This window comes from Anas acuta, chromosome 3 (assembly GCF_963932015.1).
Source record: "Anas acuta chromosome 3, bAnaAcu1.1, whole genome shotgun sequence".
NCBI classification, from domain to species: domain Eukaryota; kingdom Metazoa; phylum Chordata; class Aves; order Anseriformes; family Anatidae; genus Anas; species Anas acuta.
In genome coordinates this window covers 71398655-71424944 of record NC_088981.1, presented here as the reverse complement: position 1 = coordinate 71424944, position 26290 = coordinate 71398655, and the positions used below count along the sequence as shown (strand labels likewise).

The 26290-nt window shown below is 37.1% G+C and overlaps 1 protein-coding gene across 2 annotated transcripts in view; it reads left to right on the top strand.

Annotated features, from left to right (window-relative positions):
• The first annotated feature begins 4121 nt into the window (after window positions 1–4121).
• Window positions 4122–26290, top strand: part of AFG1L (AFG1 like ATPase) — a 66272-nt gene continuing 44103 nt past the window's right edge. For both annotated transcript variants that reach the window (XM_068677765.1, XM_068677764.1), the window contains exons 1-5: window positions 4122–4283; window positions 10118–10344; window positions 18893–18944; window positions 19566–19667; window positions 20918–21048. In XM_068677765.1, coding sequence (XP_068533866.1) covers window positions 4205–4283; window positions 10118–10344; window positions 18893–18944; window positions 19566–19667; window positions 20918–21048 — 591 coding nt within the window. In that variant the 5' untranslated portion in view covers window positions 4122–4204. The remainder of the gene's footprint in view (window positions 4284–10117; window positions 10345–18892; window positions 18945–19565; window positions 19668–20917; window positions 21049–26290) is intronic.

Below are 26290 nucleotides of genomic sequence, written 5' to 3'. Positions count from 1 at the left end.
AATTTTCCTACCTTCCTTATGAGAGAGTTCTAGTACACTCTATTCAACTACACTCAACTGTAATCTAGGTAAAATGAGCCTGTAGAAAAACTAGTTATAGTATTTTTTTTCTATGAATTTTTGTCTAGGCAGTAGGCCAAGTGCCAGGTTTCCCACAAATCACACCCAGGAGACCCAAATTTACCATCCAGCAAGTTTCGTTAGGGGTTGACTATGATAATAAAAAGATAATCGAGAAGACGACGTGAACCCAAGGTACAAAAATAACCCATCCACATAACCAGAATGCAGTAGGTGGTTTGCTTGGTAACTTTTCTCCGGATTTCTTGCTCATCACTCCCCCAGTGTAATTCTCGCCCTTACTAGAGCATCTTCCTTACTTCCTTTCTTTCTGCTAATAGCTGCCAACTCTTCACTTCATAATTACAAACAGAAATTAAGCTGACAGAGTTTTAAATAGCGGCAGCGAAAAGAAGCCTCACCTGAATTAGACTTGTTATTAAACTGGTTTTGCAGCAAGGCAAGAAGAACTCGTGAATCCTACTGAGATTACTTATGCGCACATCTGCGTGCACTTTTGTTTGTTGCAGAACCTCTGCTACCACATCTGGCTGTGAACACGAAAATACAGCAGAGCACTGGTACTATCGTAAGTATAATACATTGCCTGCCTAGTTTCATTTTCCATTTGAAAGAATTAAAAAGTGCCTAATATTGCACACTTGGGAAGCTGGTGAGCATAAAATGAATATAATTTGTTCTCACGCCGAGTAAATACTATTAGCAGTGAGCCTTAAGCTGACTGCTTTTCTCACAGCATATTGTCTTAGCAGCATTGTTCTGTCTGCCTTTCCTAACAGAGACAACTGGTGGTGGAGAGCCAGATGGAGGCAAGCGACAGGGAGCGAACATTTTAGTGCCCATGTGTCAACAGTATTGGTAAGTAAGGAGGTTACAGTCATTTGGTGAGGTCGCCCATCTCTCTTTTTCTAATTGTTTGGTTGATTTTTTTGTTTTCCCATGATCTTAACAGGATTCAGCTAGAAATCCTCAGACCTGGCACCATGAAAGCACAGATGCCACACGAGCTGGCTAATGGGGCAAAGAAGAAGGATTGAAGGTGCAGGGAAAATCAGTCCTGTGAGCTCCCTTGCTTCCTTCTGCCCCTCAGAGAATGTGTTTGTTTATTTTGAATCGTGGTTCAGATTTTTTTTTTTTGTCAACTATGAGATTTACACTCTCTTTAGTTGTTTCTGCTTGCTGCAGAAGTTCTTCTCTCAGGATGGAAAAGGTGAGCGTAAATTCAAAAAGAAAGTTCAATTCCTTGTCTGACATGAACTTTGAGTTAAATTTCAAATCCGAAGGGAGAGAGGTCAGCTGTGTTTGTCAGTCCAAAGATTATCTGCAAGAAATCAAGCATTCAGAGGAACAACCAGGAGGTTAGGTACTCGTGGATGTGTTACTACACATTATTTATTCAGCTATGACAAAAGATTTGCTGGCATAACTTGAAGTGGCAGTCTCGTCTCCTGGCATGCATCCATAGAAGCAAGTATGAACGTATGATTAATTCTTAAATTTGGTACAGTGATACTTCTTAAGTAGTTTGTTGTTTGTTTTTAAAAGAAAAAAAATACATTTAACGAGAAAGGAAACCAAATTGCTCTGTTATCCAGCTGGAATTCTCTAGCCTTGTGACAAGTGCCCAAGTTAACACATTTTAGTCAACACAGGCATATTTCGTCAAAATTTGTGAGGAATGCTGACTCAGGATAAGGCAAAAATAAAATAAAATCGTGAACTAATTGAACTAATTGTGCAACGCTTTATGTGGAAAAATGACTTCCTGATCCCTGCACTAGCAGCCAGTGCTTTGAAGCATGGTCTTTGGATATCTGCATTAGTCCTTACCTGCCAGATAAGAATATTTAGTGTATAAATATAATTTGTAATATACACATAGATTATTATATTCAATTCCTCTTCCCCCTTTTTACATGATATTATCCCTTTCTACAGGGATGATCCACAAATATACTTTTAGATTCTTCCTTCTAAATGGCATCCACCTGCTTACAGCTCACAAGTATTTTCTGAACCCCTTGTTCCAAGAGCAGCTGTTAGAGCTGACTGAAATCCAAACTGTAAACAGACATGTAAAAATGGCTCTAAGTCCATAAATCTGAGAACATTTTTGCAGCTTAATTAGTCTGGTAAGCAACACAGACTATTAATTGCATATTTGTTTTCATCAGAATAGATGAAGCTAAAATCAGGTTTATCCCGAAGTGTTTTGTCATAACTCTGGAAGAGTGGTTTTTGATGGAAACTGTGTTGATGAAAACAAGCCACAAAATCCATTTTCCCAGAATAGGGTGAATGATCAGGCCTGGGTCTAAAGTACCTACATGTATGGGAGCCCAAGACATTCCTGTGGTGGGAACATCTTGGACCTTTGCAGGCAGGTAAACCCTGATCTGCCTCTGCAGGATTTCAGAGGAGGTCTGGAAGAGATACAAAGAGGTCTGGAAGAGATACAAAGATCCTTGGACACATACTTCCTTATGGGTTGAGCACACCTGTCTTTACAAAGGAGTGAAGTTCATACCTCCAGAGGCCAGAGGAGGCCTTTTATTATGCCCTTCTTTTTCTTTTTCCTATTGAGTACCACCTATACTTTTGGTTAGCTGGCAGACTAATAATGCGACTGGGTTAAACAGGCATCAGTCGAATTTCTACACCGTTAAAACTTTGCTTTTCTGGAGGTGAATAAAAGGATGGAGACAGTGAATGAAGTTTAAAAAGGTCCTACAGAATGGATCCATGTCTGTTACAAGACAACAACTGTAATAATGTACATAAGTACTGTTTAAACTCGTGTTCTTGTAGGTTACCACCTAAATGTGATTTTGACAAATACAGATTGAGTTCCTGGGGTGTGCAATACAGTGAGTGTATCATGGCATTTCAAAGTTTGTCACGTACAGAAGCATTGCAGAGAGTTTATTCAGTTAGGTAGAAGATGTCTGAACAGACACAAATGGGAAGTTTTTATATGCTGTCTTGGATAACAAGGTTAAACAGAGAATCTGTTAAGAAAAAAAAAAAGAAAAACAGTGACAATTTAAATAAATCAGATGTTTTTGCTGAAGATTATGCTGTCATTTTCTCCAATTATTCTTGACATTTCACCCAATCGTATTGTGATCTGAGTTAATAATGGAAGAAAAAGAACGGCTCTTGTTGCCTTGTTTATTCTTTGTTCTGAAGGAGATAAGCTGTTTATAAAGATATTTGTTATTTAAATCACTTTTACAGAAGTTGTTTGTTTCCTTGTCTGAGATTCTAAAAATATTGCAACAATTGCAATGCATCTTTGAAATGTCTATTCACTTCACTATGATTTATACTGAAATTCATTCCTAAATGGGCACAGGTGTTGATAGCTGTAACGTGCTAGAATGAGTCAAAACCAATAAATGCCCAATAAAGGAAAGATGAAAGAAAACGCACTGAAAACAGCTCTTTTAAGATGTGATAAATTGGCATTTTAGTTCACTACTTAATTAAGTGTATAACATTGAAGATGTCTCTGGTGCAACGATATATTTTAAAACAGCTGAACGTGTTAGAAGATAACTTCAACCACTGTTAATATTTTCAGGATCATAAACATTATTTTAAAAATTAGCAATACAATTCAGCATAATCTACTTTTGTTTGCAACGAGTTCTTCAGTGCTTTAATGTGATATTTTGCTATACTTATTAAAAAAAATGTTGGATAGTGTTCTATAAAAATGGCTTGTACACTTTCTAGAGTAAGTTATAGGCATTCTGATGTTGCAAAGCCAAAAATAAATGAAAGTCTTTCATTTGTGCTTTTACCACAAGAAGACATTATTTATCTGTTTCTTGTGCACTCAGTAGTTAACATCTGTTGAAGCCACACACTTCGAAACACACTTTTGGGTGTGTTTCTGACAGGAATGGAGGAGGGCCAGCCAGCAAACAGGTAAATATTATGAATGGTAAATATTCAGGTATATAACAGGTAAATATTCAGAATGACTCCTGAATATAAAATAAAAAGACGTAAAGCTGTGAGAGTTGCCCCCAGCGGCCTCCCCCCTCAGGCGCCTGGCCCCGGGACTCCATTTCCCAGCGCTCCCCGCTGCCCCCCCCCTACCCCCGGCGCCGAGAAGATGGCGGCGCCCGTGTCGCCCTTGGTTACTGCGCGCTGCCTGCTGCGGGCTCGGGCGCGGGCCGCCGCCCTGAGGAGAGGTCGGTGCCGCCGGCCCCGCCGGGGCAGAGGGGGAGACAGCAGGGGCTCGGCGAGCGGGGGTGGGCAGGAGGGAGCTGGGATGAGGGGTACGGGGCGAGGGGGGCTTCTCGGGGAGGGGATGTGTCGGTAACGGGAGCCGCCGGGGGAGCGGAGTGGAGAGAGGATGAGGGGGAATGGGTTTAAGGTAAAAGAGGGGAAATTGGGAGCTCTGAGGGCGGTGAGGCACCGGCACAGGCTGCCCAGAGGAGCTGTGGGTGCCCCAGCCCTGGAGGTGCTCAAGGCCAGGCTGGATGGGGCTCTGGGCAGCCTGGGCTGGGGGGAGGTGTCCCTGCTTCTGTGCCTTTTCTTCAATTAAAAGACTTCACAAGTAATATTTGTGCAAAGCTGCAGTTTTCCTCACAAGCTTCCGCATCCTTCATCGCTAGCTGAGGTTGTTAATTGGGCTGTGCATGAAAACAGCACAATAAATCTTATTTTCATAGTAATGACATGTATCTATGGAAAAATCAGAATTCTAGTTCTGCTGTGACATTTACGTTTCTCAAGAAGTTGAAATAGTGAATATATATTCATATATTAGTGAATGGACTGTAAGAAGGCTAAATAAGGGTTAAGTGGTTCAGCTAAGGTCACATGAGGCAAAGCTGGAGAGAGGACAGTCTCAGTCCTTCTTCTTGTGTCCTAGTGGCAAGCTGCCTTTGCTGATTTGATCTCTTCTTATTGAAGAACAGCTGTATATTGGAGAACTTCTAAAAGTTGCCTTCTATTGCAGCACCCCCCACCCCCAAGGGTGACATTGGTTTAGCGGCAGTTCTTCAACAAGTATTAACTGGAAGTATTTTCTGTCTCTTAAGGCTAATAGCGATTAACCACTACAGCAAAATATCATAGGAAGTGGTTAATTCTCTATCTCTTGTGTGTTTCCAATGTATTTTCTTCAGAACGTGCTGTAATCAAACACAGTTTCTGAGTGTAGGGGTAATTAGACAAATGTAACTGTTCCTAATACTTAAAAGGGTCGATGTTGTCTTCTAGACTTAAACTCCATAAAGGAAAATTATTTCTGATCCCTCTCACGATACATACATACAGAACAAAGGTTAAACGTGCTTTTTTCCTAATCAGTCCCTTGAAGGGTTTGTTTCAACTTTTATTTGTTTACAAAATTAATAATACATATATTTACACGTGTACTGTACCTGACTGACACTGTAGCAAAGGGAATATCATAATCTGAAGCTTGATTTACCTTTTGCAATAGGAATTGGGTTTCATTTGTCTAACCTTTGCTTCTTTAGCTGGATATTATCTATCTTTTCATGGTTTTCCCTTTTTTTTCCTTTCTTTATATTTCTTTTACGTGTAATTCCATTCAAGGTTCACGATTCTAACAACATGCTTAAAAGATGTTTTGTTCAATAGCAGTAAGGGATCTTGCAGACCAAATTTTAATTAATCTGTGGAGTACGACACTTTTTCCTCTCTGAGTAATGAAGAATCATTTTAAAGGCACAAGATCTTCTTTGCATAACTGAATTTATTAATGTCAGTTTTCAGGGTGTTGGCTTCTGCCCTCTTAGAAAGATACAAGAGGTGAACTGTGTGTTAGGGACGCCCAGGTTCTTTTCCTACCCCCTCAAACACAGGAGAGACAAGGGCCTGCTGGGGTTTTTGTCATGGGAATTCTCTTCTGATAGACGAGACATCACAGGTCAGTACCGTACATAATGAAATCCAGCTACTAGGAGAGGAAAGAAGAGGTTTACCAGGGTGAGTGGTGTTTTTCTCAGTCACCCTTCTGTGCTCTCATCCTCCTGTCAAGATCAGTTTATGATACGCTACGACCCAGCTTCCATTTCAGATTGTCTTCTTACAGAAATAACTCTAGTGCCTGCCTCAGCTGTGACTATTGCTCTCAGAAGCAGTGCCATTGAAACTCATGTGCCTTTTTTCTGTGCCGTCTCAGGCTGAAGTTCTAAGTGGTAGCAGGAAAGCTCGACAACATACTGATTAATTTTTCAATTTGTTGCTGTTTTCCAGAGCAGAAGGTCTTTGGAGTTAAGAACACTTTTTATTTTTTTTTTTCTGTGGGTACTTATCTTTGCAGTGATAAATGAAAGCTACTTTATTGAAGATATCTTAAGCAAGTCACTGTAAGGGAAACTTTTATAGTTTCAGATTGGCATTTCCATTAAACATTAATAAGTTTTTGTTGTCTTTGATTTTTTCCCTCTGATTTCTCCAAGAAGGACCTTTTTTGCAGATGTGTATTGCAGCAGGTCAGTATTAAAACTTGACCTGCGATGCTTGTGTAGGCAACCAGAAAGGCAAAGGCAAATGCAAGCATTGTTGTGGCTTGAAGTAAAATGAGATTGGACTAATGCTTATGTTTTAGGAATAGCAATTCAAAGTTGTAAGCCAGTGGCAATTCTTAAATTAGCATTGAATTTTAGGCAAAAGGTGAGAAAATCCAATGCTTTTGTGTATCCTGGTGGTGGGAAAGATTATGTATAAGCACATAGCTCTAGCTTTACATTGTTTCATGTAAAACTGAGTGATGAGGTACAACTACAGAAAAGCTCAATGTAAAATGCATAGAAATAGAAAGTGGTTTCTCTGTGTTTAAACATTTCAAAAGGGAACTAATACAAGGAAGTAACAGTTTATGTAACATGAATATGTGAAGTAGTAGGAGAGAAAGTGAGTTTTTGCCACATAGGGAAGGCTGCTAGGACTAATGCACTGAATTATGTATAAGTGATTCCTAGTGAAGCAGTAGTTTCCTTGGAATACAATGATGGAAGGCAGTTGTCTGCTATTCCTATGCCATATATTAAAATTTCTAAAAATTCCTTTTCTTTATCCATTCAGGGAGTGATTAGTGAGGAGCTTTAGTGGTGTGAATGGTTTTGCAGCGTGCCCCACAAAATACAGTTTAGAATGGAAAACCTGTATTTTGTTTCTCTCTGTCATTTATCATTTGAATAGCTTGTCTTGTGTTGACCTATCTCTAAAACCCCTTTTATTTTCTTTCTAGGGACATCTGACTTTGCTTTGCAGCTACACCTTTGAATTTAACACTTACCAGTTACTGTGTGTCTGCTGGTACCCCCACCACATCTAAATCCTACCATTCAATATTATTTTAGGAGAAGAGTGAGTAATTTGTGCCATGACACCCGCTGTCATCACTTGCACATACTGTTCATCTCTGTCATCTGTTAATGACAAAGTATTTTATTCCCATTCCCGGGACGGCAAGCTGCAAGTACGCGTAACCTGAGACAAAACCCACGCTTCTGAGAAGTCCTGCTGGTGTGCTCTGTCCATAGCCAGGAAAGTCATGAGCCACAAATGCTTTCTTATCCCCAAGTCAGCTTTTATTTTTATTTTTTTCCCCTTCTAATCTTGTGGTAAGGAGTAGGCTTTACAGAGGTGCAGTGGGGCACTGGCTGCCTCTTAGGGACATCAAGCTCTTTGTGTTGTGAAGGCAACATGTGGTTTAGATGTGCAGATCACAATTGACTTTATGTAGCAGTAAATGGTTGAAAAAATAAGATAATCTGTTTTTCCCCATCCCTGCTTCTGTTTGGATGCAGGTCAGGTGTCACTGACCTGTTCCTGATAGATTTTTGTCTGACTTAATCTTAAAATTCTCTCTTCATCAGTCGGTTCATTCACCGCCTTAATTAAGTTTACCATTTCTTTCTTTTTTTTTTTTTTTTTAATCATTACTGCTTATGTACCTGGAGATAGCTATGTGCTTTTCTTTAGTCTTCTGTAAAGGTTTTATTGAAATTTTTGCAATGACAAACTCTGAACTCAACTCTCTGAGATCTCTTCAGCTATGGATGATCTAATTACTTTTAATTCATAGCAGTAACTCAGCTCCTTCAGGACAGAAGAACTTGGTGAAATTGCTGACTACAGATGTAACCAGTGACTTTTGCTTTGGAGAAATGAAGGTCTTACAATAAATAAATTAATAAAGTTATATTATAAAAGGATAAAATTGATCAATTAAAAAAAAATATTTGGGACAAGTTTAAAGTCTTCTTCTGCCGCTTTGAGCACTTTTACACCTCCTCTGTGGGGTGTAACAAATATTTCTTTAAATAGACCTCTAATCTCTCCCTCGAGTTTGTACCTTTTGTGAAATATGGTGAGAAAACTTAAGGGTGTTTCAGGGCAGATCATACCAGTATTGAATAGAGCAGGGTTTTTTAGTTTGTGCTTATGTTTTGCCCCTTGTATATACACAAACATACACACACCTTGGAGTATTTTCTCCCATATGGAGTAGTGTCACGGTGAGGTTTTGCTGTCAGTCTGTGATCCAGCGTAGCCCTGGATCTTTTTCTGCAGAGCTGCTCTTCAGTTGGTCGTTGTCTGTCTCTTAATTTCAGTTATTTATGTCCCCTAAGTACAATACCTGCTTTCACTATATTCTACTTGGATTTTTGTACAATTGGGATTCTGAGCTCTCTCTGAAACTCAGTTGGAAACACGTATCTTGTTTAATTGTAGTACCCGTTCACTATGGATAGTTTTCCTAGCTTGTTTTGTACCTGCTCAAAAGGTATTTCACTTGATTCTAGCATTCTTACTTTATTTAGGAGAACACTGTGAGACCCAAAGACAAAAGTGTTAGTGCAATTAAGATGGTTTTCCTTTTTCCGAGTGTGTTATGTGGTCAGAGAGGAAAACTCCTTGCTCCTGAGAAGTTTGTGTTGCCTGTCATTTATCATGTTGTTAAGTGCTTTAAAAAAAAAAAAAAATCACAATCCTGTCTGTACTCATTTCGGTATTTTCCTGTGGTTTAGATCTGTGTTGACTGACCTATGACTCTTCTGCATTTGTCTTTTTTTGAAGATCACAGTAATTTCATTTTTTGGTGTGGTTTTGAACCTTACTCACCATCCAGGAGGCCTGTAAGAAACCTGCTAGAGGCTGTTATGTTGTGTAGGGAGCTTACCTGAAGCATTTAAGGGTGACTTTCAATGGATCTTGCAATGTTCAAATTATTTGACATTGTTCTGTCTGCTCCGTGTTTTTCCAAATCTGTTTCTTTTGTCATTGGTACAAATTATGTTACTCGTGATTATACTCGAGCTTTGAAATTACAGCATAAGCAACACCTTTTCATGAAGGCCTTTTCAACGTGTTCTATTGTTAGGTGTCTGATCTTACTGATTTAGCAAGCACTCTCTGTAAGCTTGCTCTCTTATTCCTAGTTATATCTCATTTCATGCCTGGTGATTGTGACTTATTTTTAAATTTAAACAATTTCTGCTTGGGCATGGTCCTGTCTCTTCTAAGTAGAAGATAATGCCAGCAAAGTGGGCTGTGGCACTGTAGGGCTTCACAGCTACTGGGTTGTTTACTGTGGTCTTTGACTCCTCAAACATGCTTACAAAACTCATAGTTGGTCTTGTTTGGTAGCTTTTAAGCTCTGTCTCTTTCAGCCCACCTCTCTAAAGGATTAATCTATTCAGAAAAATGCACTCTGAGAGAATTTTTTAAGTGGTTTTGCCCCCAGTTTGCAACAGAGATGTCAATGCTTCCCTCACAACAGCTCGTCCAAATTTTACCAACTTTCCAGCTGGAATTTTTGTGTGTGTTTTTTAATCAGTTAAAGTGTTAAGACATACTAACGTTGTTTTGTAGTAAGAAGTTGATGTAATAAAAAATGGGTAACATACTCTAGTGGTTGTAGGTAAGTAACATATAGATATATATCTTTGCAAGAACTGTTAACAATGCGTGGTTTTTATGAATATAAGAGGGTGCTTCTCATAACTTCTCTATTAAAAGTCTACTTTTCGTTTTACAGCATACACAAGTCAGGTGGCAGAAGAGAAGACAGTCTCTGGTACTCTTACAGACGCTAACGCTAGAGCCTTGTTGGTTTGCAGTGGACCTTTGGAACATTACGACTTCTTGATTAAAGAAGAAGAGCTGAGGAATGATGAGCAGCAAAGAAGAGTTGTGCAGCACCTGCAGAAGTTGCACGAGAGCCTTAAAGGCTACACCATCAGTTCAAAAAATCTTCTCTCAAAGGTGGGATTTATAATGATGATAGATATTTTTTTTTTGAAATTTTATTTGATCATAAGAATGTGCTTAAAAACACAAACTTCTCTCATTAACCTGAATCTTATTTTTGCAGCTGCATCTTTACAGGTAGATTGTTGTTCATGTTTGGTTCTCTGTTCTTTATTTTTCTGATTTGTAAAATTCCAGTGGCATGCTACCAGCAAACAAATGTTATTGAAATAATTCTGAAAGAAAATCTTGTATGATTATGGTTATGTCTGTGTTTCCCAAAATGTTATTTCTCTGTAGGAGGGGGGTGGCTTAGGCTAGATATTTTGCTCTCAAGCACTAGCACAGCATGTTTGTTTGGGTTACAGACACTGAACATTGATGTGTTGTGTCTTGGCAAATGTTCCATGCGTATAAGTGAAGTCAGCCAGCAGGTTTTAAATAATCCAAGTTAAATAATTTAACTCTGCAAAACATTATAATATAAATCTTTCTTTTTTTCAAAAAAAAAAAAATTAAAAAATGTGGTGGATGTTGGTAGTCCCCAGCTGGGGGGCTGAGAAAAGAAGGCAATAGGTGTGATCTGCACCACAAGTGTATTTTATTTTGTGGGCTTCTTTTAAAAGCAGCATTAACAAAATCAGAATTTTTTAATGTTAAAAGAAACATTAACAAAAAATCAGACATATACCTGTCCTACATTTCATTAAAAACCTCAGTTGCCTTAGCATTATTGCTGCTGCAGGCCTGCTGTTGCACTTCTCTAACTTCTTCCTGGAGTATTTGGTGCAATGTTTTCCAGAGCTGCTGTGGCAGTACTTTACACGTCTTGTTCTTGTGCTGTTGTTCTTGTACTGCTGCTCTTGTGGCCTTGCACCTGCACATTCTGATAGTGTTGTTACGGCAGGTTCTCATGGGAAGCAACTAGAGCTGGCATGAGAAGGTCTTCTCTTCCCCTGCTTTCCTTGTCTCTTGTTTTGTAGGCTTTAGTTTATGTAGAAAATCAAACAGAGCACAGCAAAGCAGATAAGTCTTTAAATACTTAAGAATTATTAGCCAGTAATAGATGTTGACAGAAGCTGAATGACCAGTGAAGGTGCAACATTTGCACCTGGTTAACATACTCCTGTCAGCACAGATTCATAAATAAAGGTGGGGGACACAATTGGGCATTTGAGTGAGTCTGATGAAAATGATATTGTGCTGGGAAATAACATAGAAAAATCCAAATTGCCATCATTGTCTTGTTGAATTTCCTGGCCTCTTGCAATGGGGAGACACGTCCTGTGTCGACAGCTTTATACTCTTCCCAGACACTCAGTGGGAGTTCTCTCTGTTCTTTCTCTCTATTGCATGACTTCTGCTTTTATTTTTTCATTAGAAATAACTTTCACTGTTACAGTCAGTGTACGTCATCAGCTGCTGTCTGTGTTAATAGATCTCCACAGCAGCATCTTGCAGTATCCATTATGCAACACACCTCATCTCATGGGCATAAAACTGTTTGTGTAACTATTAGACTCGATAATTAACTATATACTTGCCATTACAACCCCAAATTCACTGATTACCTGGCACAAATACTGTATTTTGTTCGCATGGCAAGCTTAAATGACGTAGAATGAAATCAGAGGAGTCAAAACCTGCAGGGCTGGCCTCTACCTTTTAGATACCAAACTGCAATTTACCAATCTAAGGTTCTTGAAATTTATACTAGCTTCGAGGAGTTAAAAAAAGCAAGAGAAGAGAATATTACTATGAGAACAAGTATTGCACCAGTGGAAATACCTCTTTCAAACAGGCAAGTGTAACAGGATACAGAACATTGGGACACAGTGCTCATTTATCAGTCTGCCACCATATCCACAGAAAACTTTAGGCTCATACTTGCAGATGGATATCGTGTATTTGCTAATCATATGCTTGACTAGAAATGCCTTCCTGCCTCCTGACAGAGGGAAGCAGGCTAAACACCTAGGAAGGAGCTCTTTTTTTGTTGATCATAGAATCATAAAGATTGGAAAGGACCTCCAATATCATCTAGTTCAACTGTGATATACAGAGAGAAGACACCTGAATGAGAAGTAATTCCAAGGAACAGAAGTCAGGCACTGTGGAAGGAAAAAGCACGAGAGTGGTTAATTGAAGGAAGCAAAATGCTAAGGCAAGTTGGTTTCTAGAGGGCAAGGAGTACGTCTTTGGAAGTTCTGTTCTTTCAGAAGTTAACCCAGCTTTGAGCAGGGAGTTCGATCGTGTAGTCTCCCGAGGTACCTTCATAAATGATTCTATAATTTTGATTTAGATAAGGGGTTTGGAGGATATTTCTGTCTTTTCCAGCTGGTGCATTAGCTCATCACATTACTTGACTTTTTACTTAGCCAACCGGCCAAAAGAGCTTATTCTCCTACTACGTTTAGCATTGGTGCAGCCTCACCTTGAAGATTGCGTGCAGTTCTGGGCTCCACAGTATAAAAGGATGATAAAATCCTTGAAAGCATCCAGAGGAGGCCAACAAAGCCATGTTTGTCTAGTCTGGAGAAGAGGAGGCTCAGAGGTTATCTCGTTGCTGTCTGCAACCTCTCTATCCCTAGCTTAGGGATATGGTTTAGTGGGGACTGTTAGTGTTAGGTCAGAGGTTGGACTCGATGATCTTGAGGTCTCTTCCAACCTAGAAATTCTGTGATTCTGTGGTTCTGTGATACGTTGTCTTATCTCCTTATAGGCTCTTGAGTCTAAACAAGACTGTGGGCAGGTATTGAAGAGAAATGTGCTGTTCCAAAGGAAAACAGTTTTCTTCCAGGCACACCACAATATTGCTTTGGATAACAAAGATAAGCAATATTGTGGTGTGCCTGGAAGAAAACTGTTTTCCTTTGGTTGTAAGGAGTTCAAGCTGGATTCCTAAACCTCTTTTGCTTGTGTGAAGCAGGCAAATTATTTCAACAGGTGTGATCTAACAGGCCAGAGATTTGTGTCCGAAGGATGTTTAATGTGAGAAGTTGTTCTTTTTCTTTCTTTTCTCTAGACTTTATCTTAAGCTTTGGCTTTGGACTCATAAGCTCTTAAATCAGATGTCTTCAAAGTATCTGCAGACCCCGTACCCAACTAAAAGAGAATGTTTCTCAAAAGGATACCAGTTACTTGGTTTGCTCCTGCATTATCTTTTGGGCATCCTGCCAAACTTTTATCCATTTTCATTCTGTAGAGGAGTGACAGAGGAATGATCAGTAGGCTAGCATTTTGATCTTTTCTGGTAAGCTGTTTTGGAAGTTTGGGTATTCTTCTCTAAAAGCTCTGCCTTTGAGAATAACTTGAAGAGCTGACTCGTGTTAACTGGAGTGCTGTGAATCATCATGGCTGTTAGAGCAGGTGTCTCGTAATGGTTTGTAGATCAACCATTATGTGGGTTTGTTTACTATTTATTTGACTGGGAAGCATGTAAAGTGAAGCTTTCTTTCCTGCTGAGAGTAAAGTGATACAAATCTTCCTGTATTTAGGAGATTGTGATGGTGCCTTGTCCTTGTATAGCAGCAGAGCTAATCACAATGAAGCCATCTCACCAACCCGAGCAAAGTCAAATGCCATTGCTTGAGGGTGAGGATGTGGATTTCCACTAATTCCTCCAAAGCAATCCTCTCATTGCTTCATGTTCCATTCGTTAATTTCAGCCAGCTTTTAGAGATTGTGATACCTGCCACATAATGCTGCCTTCAGTGAGAATCACAGAATCATTAAGGTTGGAAAAGCCCTCCAAGACCATCTGGTCCAACCATCCCCTACCACCACCGTCACCCACCAAACCATGTCCCCAAGCACCACATCCAGCCTCTCCTTGAACACCCCCAGGGACGGTGACTCCACCACCTCCCTGGGCAACCCGTCCCAACACCTGACTACTCTTTCTGAGCAGAAATGTGTCCTCATTTCCAACCTGAACCTCCCCTGGTGCAACTTGAGGCCATTCCCTCTAGTCCTACTGCTAGTTACCTGTGAGAAGAGGCCGACCCCCAGCTCCCCACACCTTGCTTTCAGGTAGTTCTAGAGAGCAATAAGATCTCCCCTTATTTAATGGGATTTAATAGATGTAAATGAAATACTGATGCATCTTAAGCCGAGACCTTTTTGCAACTGAGTCCAACTGTTTAATCAGTTACACATAGTAGCTTGAGGTCTTGCTTTTTCAGGAGATTTCTACAAGTTTGACTAACCTACTTTTAGTGTGAAATCTTCAGGGTTGAGAAGAATCTACTGCCACTTCTAAGAAGTATAAGAAAGAAAAAAGATGCATGGCATTTCAAGCATGCTCATTTTTCCTAGTTCTGGCATTGAAAAGAGTGTGTTTGAGAGGTCGCAGTGAAAAGAAAAAAAAAAGGGGGAGAGGAGAGAGGGGAAAGGAAGGAAAATAGTTGTCAGCCTCTTCTTGGGTCTGATACTCGCTAGCTTGTTACCTCAAATGTAAAATACTCTTCTAAACTGAGTTATTCCAGTAGAAATTTATTGTGCTTAGGAGTCAGTAAAAGAATGGTCTGCTTTGCTTTTATTTATTGTCACCTTTCATCTAAATAGTTTTGTTCACTATAAAAAGTGAAAGTAGGATTAGGGAACTGATATTAGATATAATAGAAGTGTTTCAATATTTATCTGAGAGAGTTATATCAATTCACAGGCAAAGTGTTTCTACAATAAGCAATTTTTAGGGAGAAAACAGCTGCTTCCTTTACCATAGTGAAACTGTATTTGTTTTATTTTGATACAGTGTCTTTTGGGCATCGATTTAGAATGAATTTAAAGGGGAAAAACAATTAGTGTGTTGCTGCAAATCAAGTATGCTTCTGTTTTTCAAAATTATTACTCAAATTTGAACAATGACTTTGATCTTCAACTTGGTGAAAGCACGGCCTTGTATGTTGAGATATTTTGAGATCCTCTGAATTGAAGTTCAAGGCCATAAGAGTTTCCATAGATGTTTCAGATCTCTAGCTTTTCAAAATAATACCAATTGGGACATCTTAAGAGTTGTTGAGTTGCTGTACTAATGACTTGAAATAAGCTCAATTATAAGTGAGGTCATGTTTTGAAAAGAGGTATGAACAATAGCAAACGCCATCCAAGACCTTGAAAATGTCTTCAGCTGCAACAGCAACCAAAAAGAAGGTTTGTGAAAGAGTGGGAGAAAGAGGCAGTTTTCTTAGTGTATTTTGTGTATGGATTTTTTTTGGTTTTGTTTCTGTTTTGGTTTGGTTGGTTGATTGGTTTTTTGTTTGTTAGTTTTCTGAATGCCGTCTGGATACTTGTCTCTAGAATTTTGCATATTTTAATTAACCACCTTAACACTGATGTGGATTTTCAATTAAAAGTTTCTCAGATGAGTGAAATATTCCCAGGAACTGAGTTTTCTCTTGGTGTCTGAGGCAGGCAGCACTGGTGAAGGTGGGAAGATGTTGCCTATTACCAAATATGCCGAAGAAAGAATAGGAAGTTGTCAGTTTTAAGATGTTTTAATGAATATAATTCTGTAGAGGGGAGAGGATGCTAATTGATTGAGGTTTAAGCAAGATAAATCTAATGCAATGGAGCCAAAGTAAGGCATTCAGTTACAAAAACAGAAAAGTAGAAAATGTTTTGGAAGTAGAGAGGAAAATTCCCTAAGTCTGGGGACACAGATGTGTATATTTTCTAGTGGAATAGTAAATATTCTAGCATATGAATGATTTTTTTAAAAAAAGTCAAAGTTAACTGTTCTATAAAAGGAATGAAGGTTCCTGCTCTAAGCACGTTATAATGATAATGAATCTTAGTGAAACACTTAAGTTATGATTTTTTTAGGTTACTGCAAATAATATTATGGGAATAAAGAATCTTGGAGGACTGGAGGGTATTGACACGTTAGTGGTGATGCCTTTATTTGAAAGGATGTGGTAGAGCGTTCAAAACACACATTTAAAGATTTATAAATTCTCTCCTTCAAACCCAAATTCTGTGTATCCCTTCAAGTCTTTGGTTTTGTGCACTTTAAGCTTTAACATTCTTAAATCTTAGCACTCGGGCAAAAACAGTGATGTCAGACGATTGAATACTGACAGATCAAATATACCTCAGGACAATATGGAGAGAGAAGCTCATTGACTTTGTCTTCTGTCTCCCACTCTTCTCCCATCCATCCATGAAACAGACATCAATCTTTATTTTAGTGGTCTATTTTAGGATGTCTGCATTTCAGAACTAGAAATCTACTGATTGAATTTTTATATGTACGTATTGTATTTTTCAATACGAAAAACTACAGTTGATTGGAAAATACCTCTATCTAAAATTGCTCTAAACTTTAGTGTTCTACAGTACCTGAGAGGATTGAGAAAATGAGCACCCTAAGTGGTGATGGTGTCACTTCTGTCAGAAGTATACAGAAGATAATTTTACTTGAAAATAAAATATTTCCTACAAATGTCTTTAAATTGCTCAAAGATGATTTGCTTTTAGAGTTTATCAGCTTCAGCAAATGTATTCAGATCTGCCACAGTATCCCTCTTTTTTTTTTTTTTTTTTTTTAAGGAATCAGATACCACTTAACAATTGTTATCTTCACAAAAAATAGTATTTTTTTTCTACTTTAAATCAATCAGGAGTTGATTTAGACTTTCTGGAATCCAAGCTATTTTATTGTCTTCCTTTAGCCAACAACCAAACCAAAATCCTTTACTGCAACCTTTTTCTAGAAATGGTAAGTATTGGAGTGAGAATAAAACATAATCAAAAAGGAAAACTTTAAGATTATTAAATGTAATTAATAAACATATTTTAGTTTTAAAAAGGGTATAAAATATAGGCATTACTACTTGTTCTAGTCCTATTATCTTCACAAAAACAGGTAAAGCAGTACTGTAAGCACTCATTTCTTTTCTGAGTTCTAGGAAAAGCTGCATACCTCATTAAAACTATCTTTTTATGTAATAAATTTTGTTTTACCTTGTTAAAATGCATGCTATTAATCTCAATATAAAAAATAAAGAAATTTTTATGTCTGATACACAGCGAAAAAAGAACTGGGAAAAAAAAATCTAACTTTGAGAATTAATTTCAATGAGTGCAAGCTCTTAAAAAGTGTACACAGAAATATGTACGTCAATTAAATGGTCTTGCTATGCTTTCAACGCTCTAGCAGGTAGCTGCAGCCATGGCTATTAATGGAACTGTTTCAGAACATCTGAAACCCTGTTCAGCCACAGATTGATGATACACATTTCTGATTATCTATTAATGTAGCTCTAAATTAGATCTGTAAGTGGGTCTTATATAAGAGTTATTCTTGCATGTTTTCTGAATAAACTCGTTCTGTAGACCAGAGGCATTATCTGTCTATCTTTGGTCGTGTATTTTCTTCCATGTTTAATTAGTGTTTTGCTACTGACTCCCTCGTTTCTTTAACATGGTGCTGTATTTTGAAAAGCGCTTTAGATTCAAGTTGTTTAGCAATTATCCAGCTCCAAATGAGACTACAGGGTTGTAATTTTAATTTTCCTTTGTTTTGGCTCAGCTCATATAACTCTGGAAGTGGAACACTTTAAAATAACCTTATACTCCCGTGTGATGATTTTGTGGATGTCAGTTCAGTGTCATGAATTTGATGTTTTTTTTTTTAAAGACTCTACAATTTTTTAGAAACTGTTTCTTTTTACAGATTTACTTGGAAGTGCCTATGCATATGAGTGTCCTCCTAGGGTGGGAGAGGAAGACTGTTTCAAATTTTAATAGTGAGGTTATTGCAAATATTTCCATAAAAACATATATTTGAGTAAAACAGAATAAGTAATCAGGTGTCATAACATATGTCCTGAGTAATGTTAAGAGGTTAAAACTTCTTAACCAGTGCTAATTAAAATAAAACTCAATTGAGGAAATGTTTAACCTTTCATTTGTGTTTGTGTATATAAACACCAATTTGAAATGATATATGGGAACTGTGCATCCATTGGTTTAAATCATGTTTAAAACAGGTAACTCTGCATTTCAAATTCAAAGTAGAGAGAAAGGGGAGCTAGAATATTCACTCTCTTTGTCATGTTGATTTTTCTAAATCCTAAATGTTTATATCTTAAGCAAAGCTGGTATGTACAACATACATGTGCAAGTCCTGTAGTAGTGCTTTATTTTACATCCTTTTTTCTGAGCTTGTTTGAGGGAAGAGGGTTTATTTGGATCATGATGTATTGGGAAACATTTAATCATTTTTCCATGTGTTCTAGTTATTTTTATATATATATATATATATATATATATATATATATATATATATACACACACTTGGACTAGGGATGGAGGTATTTTCACAGTGATATAAGAAAAAAATCAGCGTGTGTATTTGTCTTTTTTTTTCTAAATTCACAGAAATACAGCATTAGATTGCTTACCAATTCTGAGCTAATAAGTTATTCAAGGTTATACTTTGCTGGCTATTCCTACTCGGGTAGTTAAATGTAGCTGCTTGATTACTTTATCACAGGTATATATTCTTGCTTTTATTGTGCACCATGTTTGTATTTATTCTGCTTTTCTTGATTTGCAGCTCTTTGCAAAAAACAAACCTCCAAAAGGTCTTTATGTCTATGGAGATGTCGGTAAGTTTCAGCTACATCAGTTCCAATGGAATTTCATCTAAATGTGTGTTCATTCAAATTCTGAAGTATCTAAAAAGTTGACAATTATGTAGCATTATTGCTTTAATGATTTTTCCAGTATTATTTTTCTTCCAGAATATGATGTTAATTAACCCAATTACACCTTAGAAGATTGGAAGCTGTTTAATTAGCCTACACCAAACCTTGTATGCATTTTTTGCGGTGTTACCTACTCACTAATATTTAAGAATGCAATTTAAGAATTTGAAAAGCAGCTTGGTGGGGAGTGGGTCAGGGAGAGAACGTGTATGGTCTAATTACAACAGTGTAGAGTAAGAAAGCTTTTCAAGTGAAAATGTTGTTTTCTGGATGCCTATGGAGCCATTTGTGCAACCTTTCAGTCAACACTGTTTAGATCAGAATGGAACAATAACAATGCAGTTGTTTTGGGTTTTTGAACATGAAACATAACCTTTCTTCCCCAACAGTCTGGCTTTGTACTTACTTTGTGGAAGAGTATAGTTTCATTAGTTCAAAGCTAACGAACAATCATTATTGTAATCAGTACATACTGTTCTTAAATTAACTACCTGTTGGGTGTGTTGTTTTTTTTATTTGAAGGTACAGGGAAGACAATGGTGATGGACATGTTCTATTCTCATTTAGAAGTAGAAAGGAAAAAGAGAGTCCATTTTCATGGCTTCATGCTAGATGTGCACCAGAGTAAGTGCAGATACTGGTATTTACAACAATTTTATGAACTATGGTAACTATAAAAAAAAAAAACCCTGTCTCATCTTCGGATGTGTAGCATACAATGTGATCTTACTTAATTTCTAAGAAAAAAAGAAATAAATTAGAGAATTTTTGCAGTGTTTGCCATGCTGGAGTAGATGTTAATTGCATACTATTTCTCAAGCATCTTCTCAAATGTTTTGTGTACCAGATTGTATAGAGAATTGCATGTATGTTTAGGATTAAATCCTTATCTAGATATTCTTCAGTTACTGGTTAGCTTACATGCAGTCTGAGGAAGGCAGCTGCTGAAAATGAATGATAAAACAGAAAGTAATGTGATGCTGTCACTCAAAAGGACAGATAAGTGTAAATGCTACATCATAGTTCTTTTCTGTGATGGATCATGATTCAGAGACAACTAAATCAGTGAAGATGAATACTGTGAAATTGTTAGTGAATAATGCTACAATTTACAAGTATTGTGACAGCTGCATTTTTCTTGGAAGGCATTCATTGGCATAAACAACTTCTGCCCCTCTTAACTGCCCTTGTTTTTTTTATCACCATTGGGTCACTGTTGAGATTTTCTGTTTCTTGTCACTGGTGCTCTAATTCATTAAATTTTAACAAAGCTGGCTTCTTTGACCTTGGTTTGCCAAACATTTTTTGTAGGCTGATGGAATGCAATCTGTGGCATTAAAGTATGTATGTAATAACTTTATATCAGCATCATCTTGTTTACATTGTAAAATATAATTGCATTAACTTTGAGTTCTTTTAACTAAGTATACCTCCAGAGCATGCGATGCACAGAGCTCTGTCACTGTTTTGTAAACACTGAAAGGATTCTTTTTTTATACTCACAAGATGATTAGGACAGAAAATGCCAAATTATGAAGTGAAACTGAAGCTAAGGTCATGAACTGGAGCAAGATAAAACTAATTTATATCAGTTTTAAAAATAAGCAATAGGGATTTCATATTAGTATCCAAGGGGGTTGTATGATTTTTATTTTTCATGTTTCGTAGCAAGAATATAGAAATCACAATCTCTGTGGTTTTAGTAGTTGCCTGGATGTGGTTGAAAACAGTGGTTTCACACTCCTGAAGTTAGGTCAAATCTGAAGTTTTTTAACTGCATTGGGCTGCTTTTTATTTTATAGTTAAATAATTTTGCTTTCTGTATTTTACAAAAGCATGAGAAATATTTATTCGCTTACGTCTCATCAACTCAGGAATACATCGCCTTAAGCAGAGCTTGCCAAAAAGAAAGCCAGGACTTATGGCCAAATCGTATGACCCTATTGCACCAGTAGCAGAGGAAATAAGCGAAGAGGCTTCCCTCTTATGTTTTGATGAATTTCAGGTAAGAAATCAGAGGTTACTCCTTGGCTTTTAAGGAAAACTTCATGACATTACTGTTAATCTTAAAAATAGGGTATTTGTTACTACTTGAATAGTATTTGAATTACTGGCCAGAAGTGAACTATGGAAGGTCAAGAGCAGAAGTGATTTTACGATTCAGAAGATGGTGTTAATTTTTTTTATATTATCTCCTGGAAAAACAAAAAAAAAGTTATCGTGTAGTTACTACTCACATTAGTGGGTAATAATTAAAGTTTAGGTTCATAAGTGCTTCAGGACAGGAATTGTCATCTTAAAATGAGTCTGTACAGTGCCAGGACAGTAGTCACCTGATACGTGGTTGGTGTGCCTGGTCTTTACTGTGGCTTATATAGAGGAACAAAATGGTCTCACTGCGATTAAGGACATGGAAATAACATATCAATTTCAATTTAAATTCTTTCCTAGAGTTACTGGAGGCTTTGGAGTGTCAGTGTCAAATTTTATCAGTGTAATGTACATTTTAAGGAACTTCTTTTCAATTAAATGTGAAAATTAAAAATAAAGTGATAAAACGATGTTTGCCCAAGCTAGCTTGCTTGATCCATTTGTTTTATGTGGCTTGTGAATTTTGTTTTAAGGAACATCAAAAATTTAAGCATATAATTGCTTTATTTTATTATTTTGTTCTGAGAGCAGGAGGTATACTAAGCAGCTCAATCAGCTGAGATTCTGAATTCCAAGAGAAACTGCAGGGGAAGAGGAGAACAGAGCTGTGTTGTTTCTCAAATCACCGCTAGTAAAAGAATCATCTATTGACTGTAAATTTCCTGCATTATGCTCTTAAATTAGCATATAACTGAAACAGAGCAATTTTGATCTCCTAGCTACTATTTATAGCCTACGCACAAAAGAAGGTAACCAGTTTATGATCAGCTCCCACAAATGGGATTTTTTTTTCAGCTCATTAAGTAGAAGGTGTTTTTGGTTTAAGTTACTTCTGCATTTTGCAGCAAGGGATAATCCTTTGACCTGTGGTTTTGGAATATGTGGGGTCATTGCAATCTTGTTTGAAAACGTTTAAGAACAAGTTGTATTTGAGTTATATTTTGCGGTGTTTCACTGTGTTAAAAGAACATTTTCCTAATCAACTTTTCAATTATGGGTATCAAAGGTATTTTGTCAAAACACTTTCTCTAAAATAAGTTGACTTTCTCTGAACCACTTCAAATTATTATGCCAAAATTTATTGCCTGCATCTCAACCAAAAGCTGCAGATTGTGGTTTGGTTTTGTTCTTTGCTTTTGGGTTTGCTTGTTTGGAGTAAAACTTATAACAACCAAGTTTAATATATTCTAACTCAATATACCTACTCAATATTCTAACTGCAGTGCTCATGGGTTTCTCTTAAAAAAAAAAAAAAAAGGCAATTTTGAATGCTATGTAGGCGTACATGCAGTTGGACATACGTGGAGGTATGTTTGAATGGTTCATAGAGGCATCTTTGCTAACAGTAGTACAGTTTATTAGTGTAAATGTGTGGTTTTCTCTATTAATGTCCACTGCTTGCTGCTGCGTTTGCATGTTGTCTGTCATCCCTAACGCGTTTTAAAGAGAGACTCCTGGTAATTTTGGTGTCCAAATTGATTGCCTGCTCCCCCTGCTGACTTGCTTGAGGTACAGCAACCACTTCAGTTGTAAAAATCACCTTGTATAAAAATACTTTTGTTGGTGGGTCACAGTTGGGAAAATAAGTATAAGAAATACACGTCAAAATGTATTTCCAAGACTGCATTCTTATGTGATTTTTAATGCATGTACTTATTCTTGATATATCAATGGACTACATTCACAGATTTCTGAGTAGCTGTTTTTTTTGTTTGTTTTTTTTTTTTTTGGCTGATCTGTAGCATGAAATGCTAGGAAGGCTTTGCCTGCTGAAGAGGAGGAGCCCCATTTTTCTGAGAGTTTGTGGAAGGCACTGAATTTGGAATAAGAAACCTGCTTAAATACTCAAAGTAGCTGGAAGAGCAGTTCAGAGTGACAAAACTAACATCGATAATCTGGAAATCAGGACTTTCTCAGATGATTTTCCCAGTGGAGCTAACAGCCAGATTTCACTACAACAGCTTTATTTATACTTGAAGAATTGCTAGATTAAAATAAAACTGGAAAGAGCTGGAAGGTCAAATCATACACTGTTCTGACTTGCAGGCAAAGCTACTGTCTATTTTGATAGATGGGAAGTCACGCTGGGTCTGTAACTTGCTTGACTAAACACTCGTGCTTTGAGGAAATATCAGGAACCCTATTGAGATTTGCTGGGAACATTTCAGGTTTCTTTCAAACACCTGTCAAAAAAAAAAGCATAAGCTGTATTTATGTAAAGATCAGACACAGACAAGTGATTCTGTAACAGTGACAGCAAAAAGTAATGTTAGTGCTCGTATTTCAGATGAAACCAAATGTAGAACTTCAAAAGACAAAAAAAAGTACTGCTGAGGTTTCAAATTCCTCTTTGACAGTGGGCTAAAGGAAACAGAAGTACTCTGAAGTGAGTCATGTTGCTTAGAGAAACCTCAAACAAATGGGGAGTTGTTTGACAAAATGACTTACACAAATATTTCAGGATGCTGTGAGGTAGTTTGTGTGTTCCAAAATCTTGTTATATTTAACAACTACAACAACAAAATGTCCTAAAATGTTGCTTTTTACAAATACTGTGAGATAGCCAGCATGTTAGAGATGATGTGAAGCTTCTGAGCTTGTCCATGCTGAAGCTGGTGTTGTATCAGCATTCACCTGATGTGCATGCCCTCAGATTAAAACATTGCTTCTTGTTATTGATCTTTGTCACACCGTGTACTATAAATGTTAGTCTTTTTTATTTTTTAAACCACGGAAGTCTTGAACCGCTCCAAAAATGTGCTCATTGAATTAACCCATTTGTAATTATAATTTTCATGTTTCAGGACATAGAGGTTGGCCAATATAATGAGAGTAGTCATTGTTTAGTGATCAAATAACTCCACGCAGGTAATTAGAAGCTCTAATTTTGCCATGCGACTGAAAGCTATGGTAGTTGGTATGGGTAATGAAAACAGAATCTGCGCTTCTTGGGATGCTGAATGATGATACAGTGCTAGTATTTATGTAGCTTCAGTACCACTTAGACTTTAACCAAACTACAATTTAGGGAGTTTTTCCTAACCTACGTGCTATTAAAAGCCCCTAATAAAAACTAGGCTCTTATTTTTGTGCTAATACTAATTACTGATAATACATGCTTATGTTTGTCATTCATTACATGGAACTGTACCAATCAGTGGATGACTGAGTCTCAGGCACTTATACATGTAAATTAACTATTACCGATGTGTTTTTATATGTTTTTTTTTCTTGATATGAGCTGTAGTGAAAAGCTGCACTAGGTCATAAAAATCTTTTCTCTTAAATGCTAATGAAATATATCTATCCTCTCCATTAGCAGGCTCTCCCTACTGGTAATTTGTAGCCTTTGCTTTTGTTCCTTCCTGTAATGAGTTCTGGACGTAGTGAAAGATATGAGAAATGACAGTGCTTTAGTTGCTGTCTTCCAGTTGCTTTATCTGGTAGAATTCTCTTCCCAAAGCTCTGGTAGGTCAAGAGAGCCTAAATTTTCATTCCAGTTCTCAAAATGGCTCTTGCTTTTTGATAGAGGTTTCAGGAGTTTTTTTTTTTTTTTTTTTTTTTTTTTTAATGCAATGAAAACATCAGAATTCAGCATCAAATAGCAATTCTCATTAGTAAGAGAATTTTATTAATTTTTTTTTTTCATTCAAGAGCTAACATTGTTTCAGCCTTTATTTCCTAAAGGTAGTGTGCCTTAGTGTTTTTTTTTAAGCACAAGATGGTAAAAAAAAAAAGAAAAAAAGAAAGAAATTAAAAAAAATGCCACTACAAACTCATGGATTTAAAAACTTGTATCACAAAGCAAACCCAATAGCCAAGAAATTCAGGTATCTCTAAAATGCATATATATATTAATTTCTTTTCTGCAGTATTTTTCAAGACAACCAGGAAAGTTCCTAAACTTTAATATCCAGAAGAAATAAATTTAGCACTAGGTGGGTGCATAAACACCTATATCAGACATACAGTGCAATAGTGAATCATTGTGCTCTTTAGAGCTTAGTGATGAGAGATACACAAATCTGGGAGTGTTGCTGATCACATCAAAACAGTTTGTTTTTAAAAAAGAAAAAAAAAAACACAATGTATTTTATAGAACAAAATAGAAGACATCTTTGGGAGAATGAAACTGATATTTACTTATGGTTCAACAGGAACTTTATTGCTTCCAGTCTAGCTGTGAGAAATGTAACCTGTGTTTCACTGTGTCTAATGTAAAATTACTTTATTTTGCTACTTAGAAAGGTCTTTTAGAAATGAAGGAAGAGCGGATCAGAAAAAAATATACAGATAGAAGTGGTTGGAGTCTTCTGTAGCTTGCATTACCATTACAACATACACATCTAAGCTGGCACAAAATAGCAGGCCATCAATCTGTTGTGTCATGAATGCATATAACTCTCAGGATGCCACCACTTTTTAATTTTCTCAAAACTGGGGTATCTGGTAAGCCAAAATGCAACAAGTGTCTGTATAATAATCAAGGAGAAGGCAAGAGAAACAAGAGTTTAATGATAGTAAAGGTGATTTACTTATTAGGACCACTGATCTCAGCTGGTGAACACCTGCAAAATATGAATTGCTCTTGTAACAATGCTTTTCTTCCATTCAGACAAATTTATTACTTTTTATTTATATGGAGTGGTTTCTGTTTTGCATTCCTTTTATTTCTTGGTACTGTAAAGCAAGTTAGTTAAGCTAAACTTAGATATTTAAAGAAATTTTACTTTATTGCTCATTGTTTAGCCTTTTTATTTCAGTATCGTTTGTCCCACCCCTTTTTATTTTTTGTTAGTGTTTTGTGCCTGAAGGTTAGAAGAGGCTGACTGTGCTGGAAGTGACTGCTGTGCCTTTTGATTATTCATGGACAGTAATAGAAGGCACTTAAAAAGAACAATGAAATTGCTTATTTTTGTGATGGGCCATCTGTTGAATTGTTTTTTGCAACAATCACACAATAGTATCTATGTCATATCATTCTATTTTCAACAGCAGCTGATTATGTATAGTTGGCTACTTGTCTTTATTTCTGAAGTCCCATGACCATTTAAATTCACCTCTGCAAACCTTTGCCTCAAAGGTAATAGAAATGT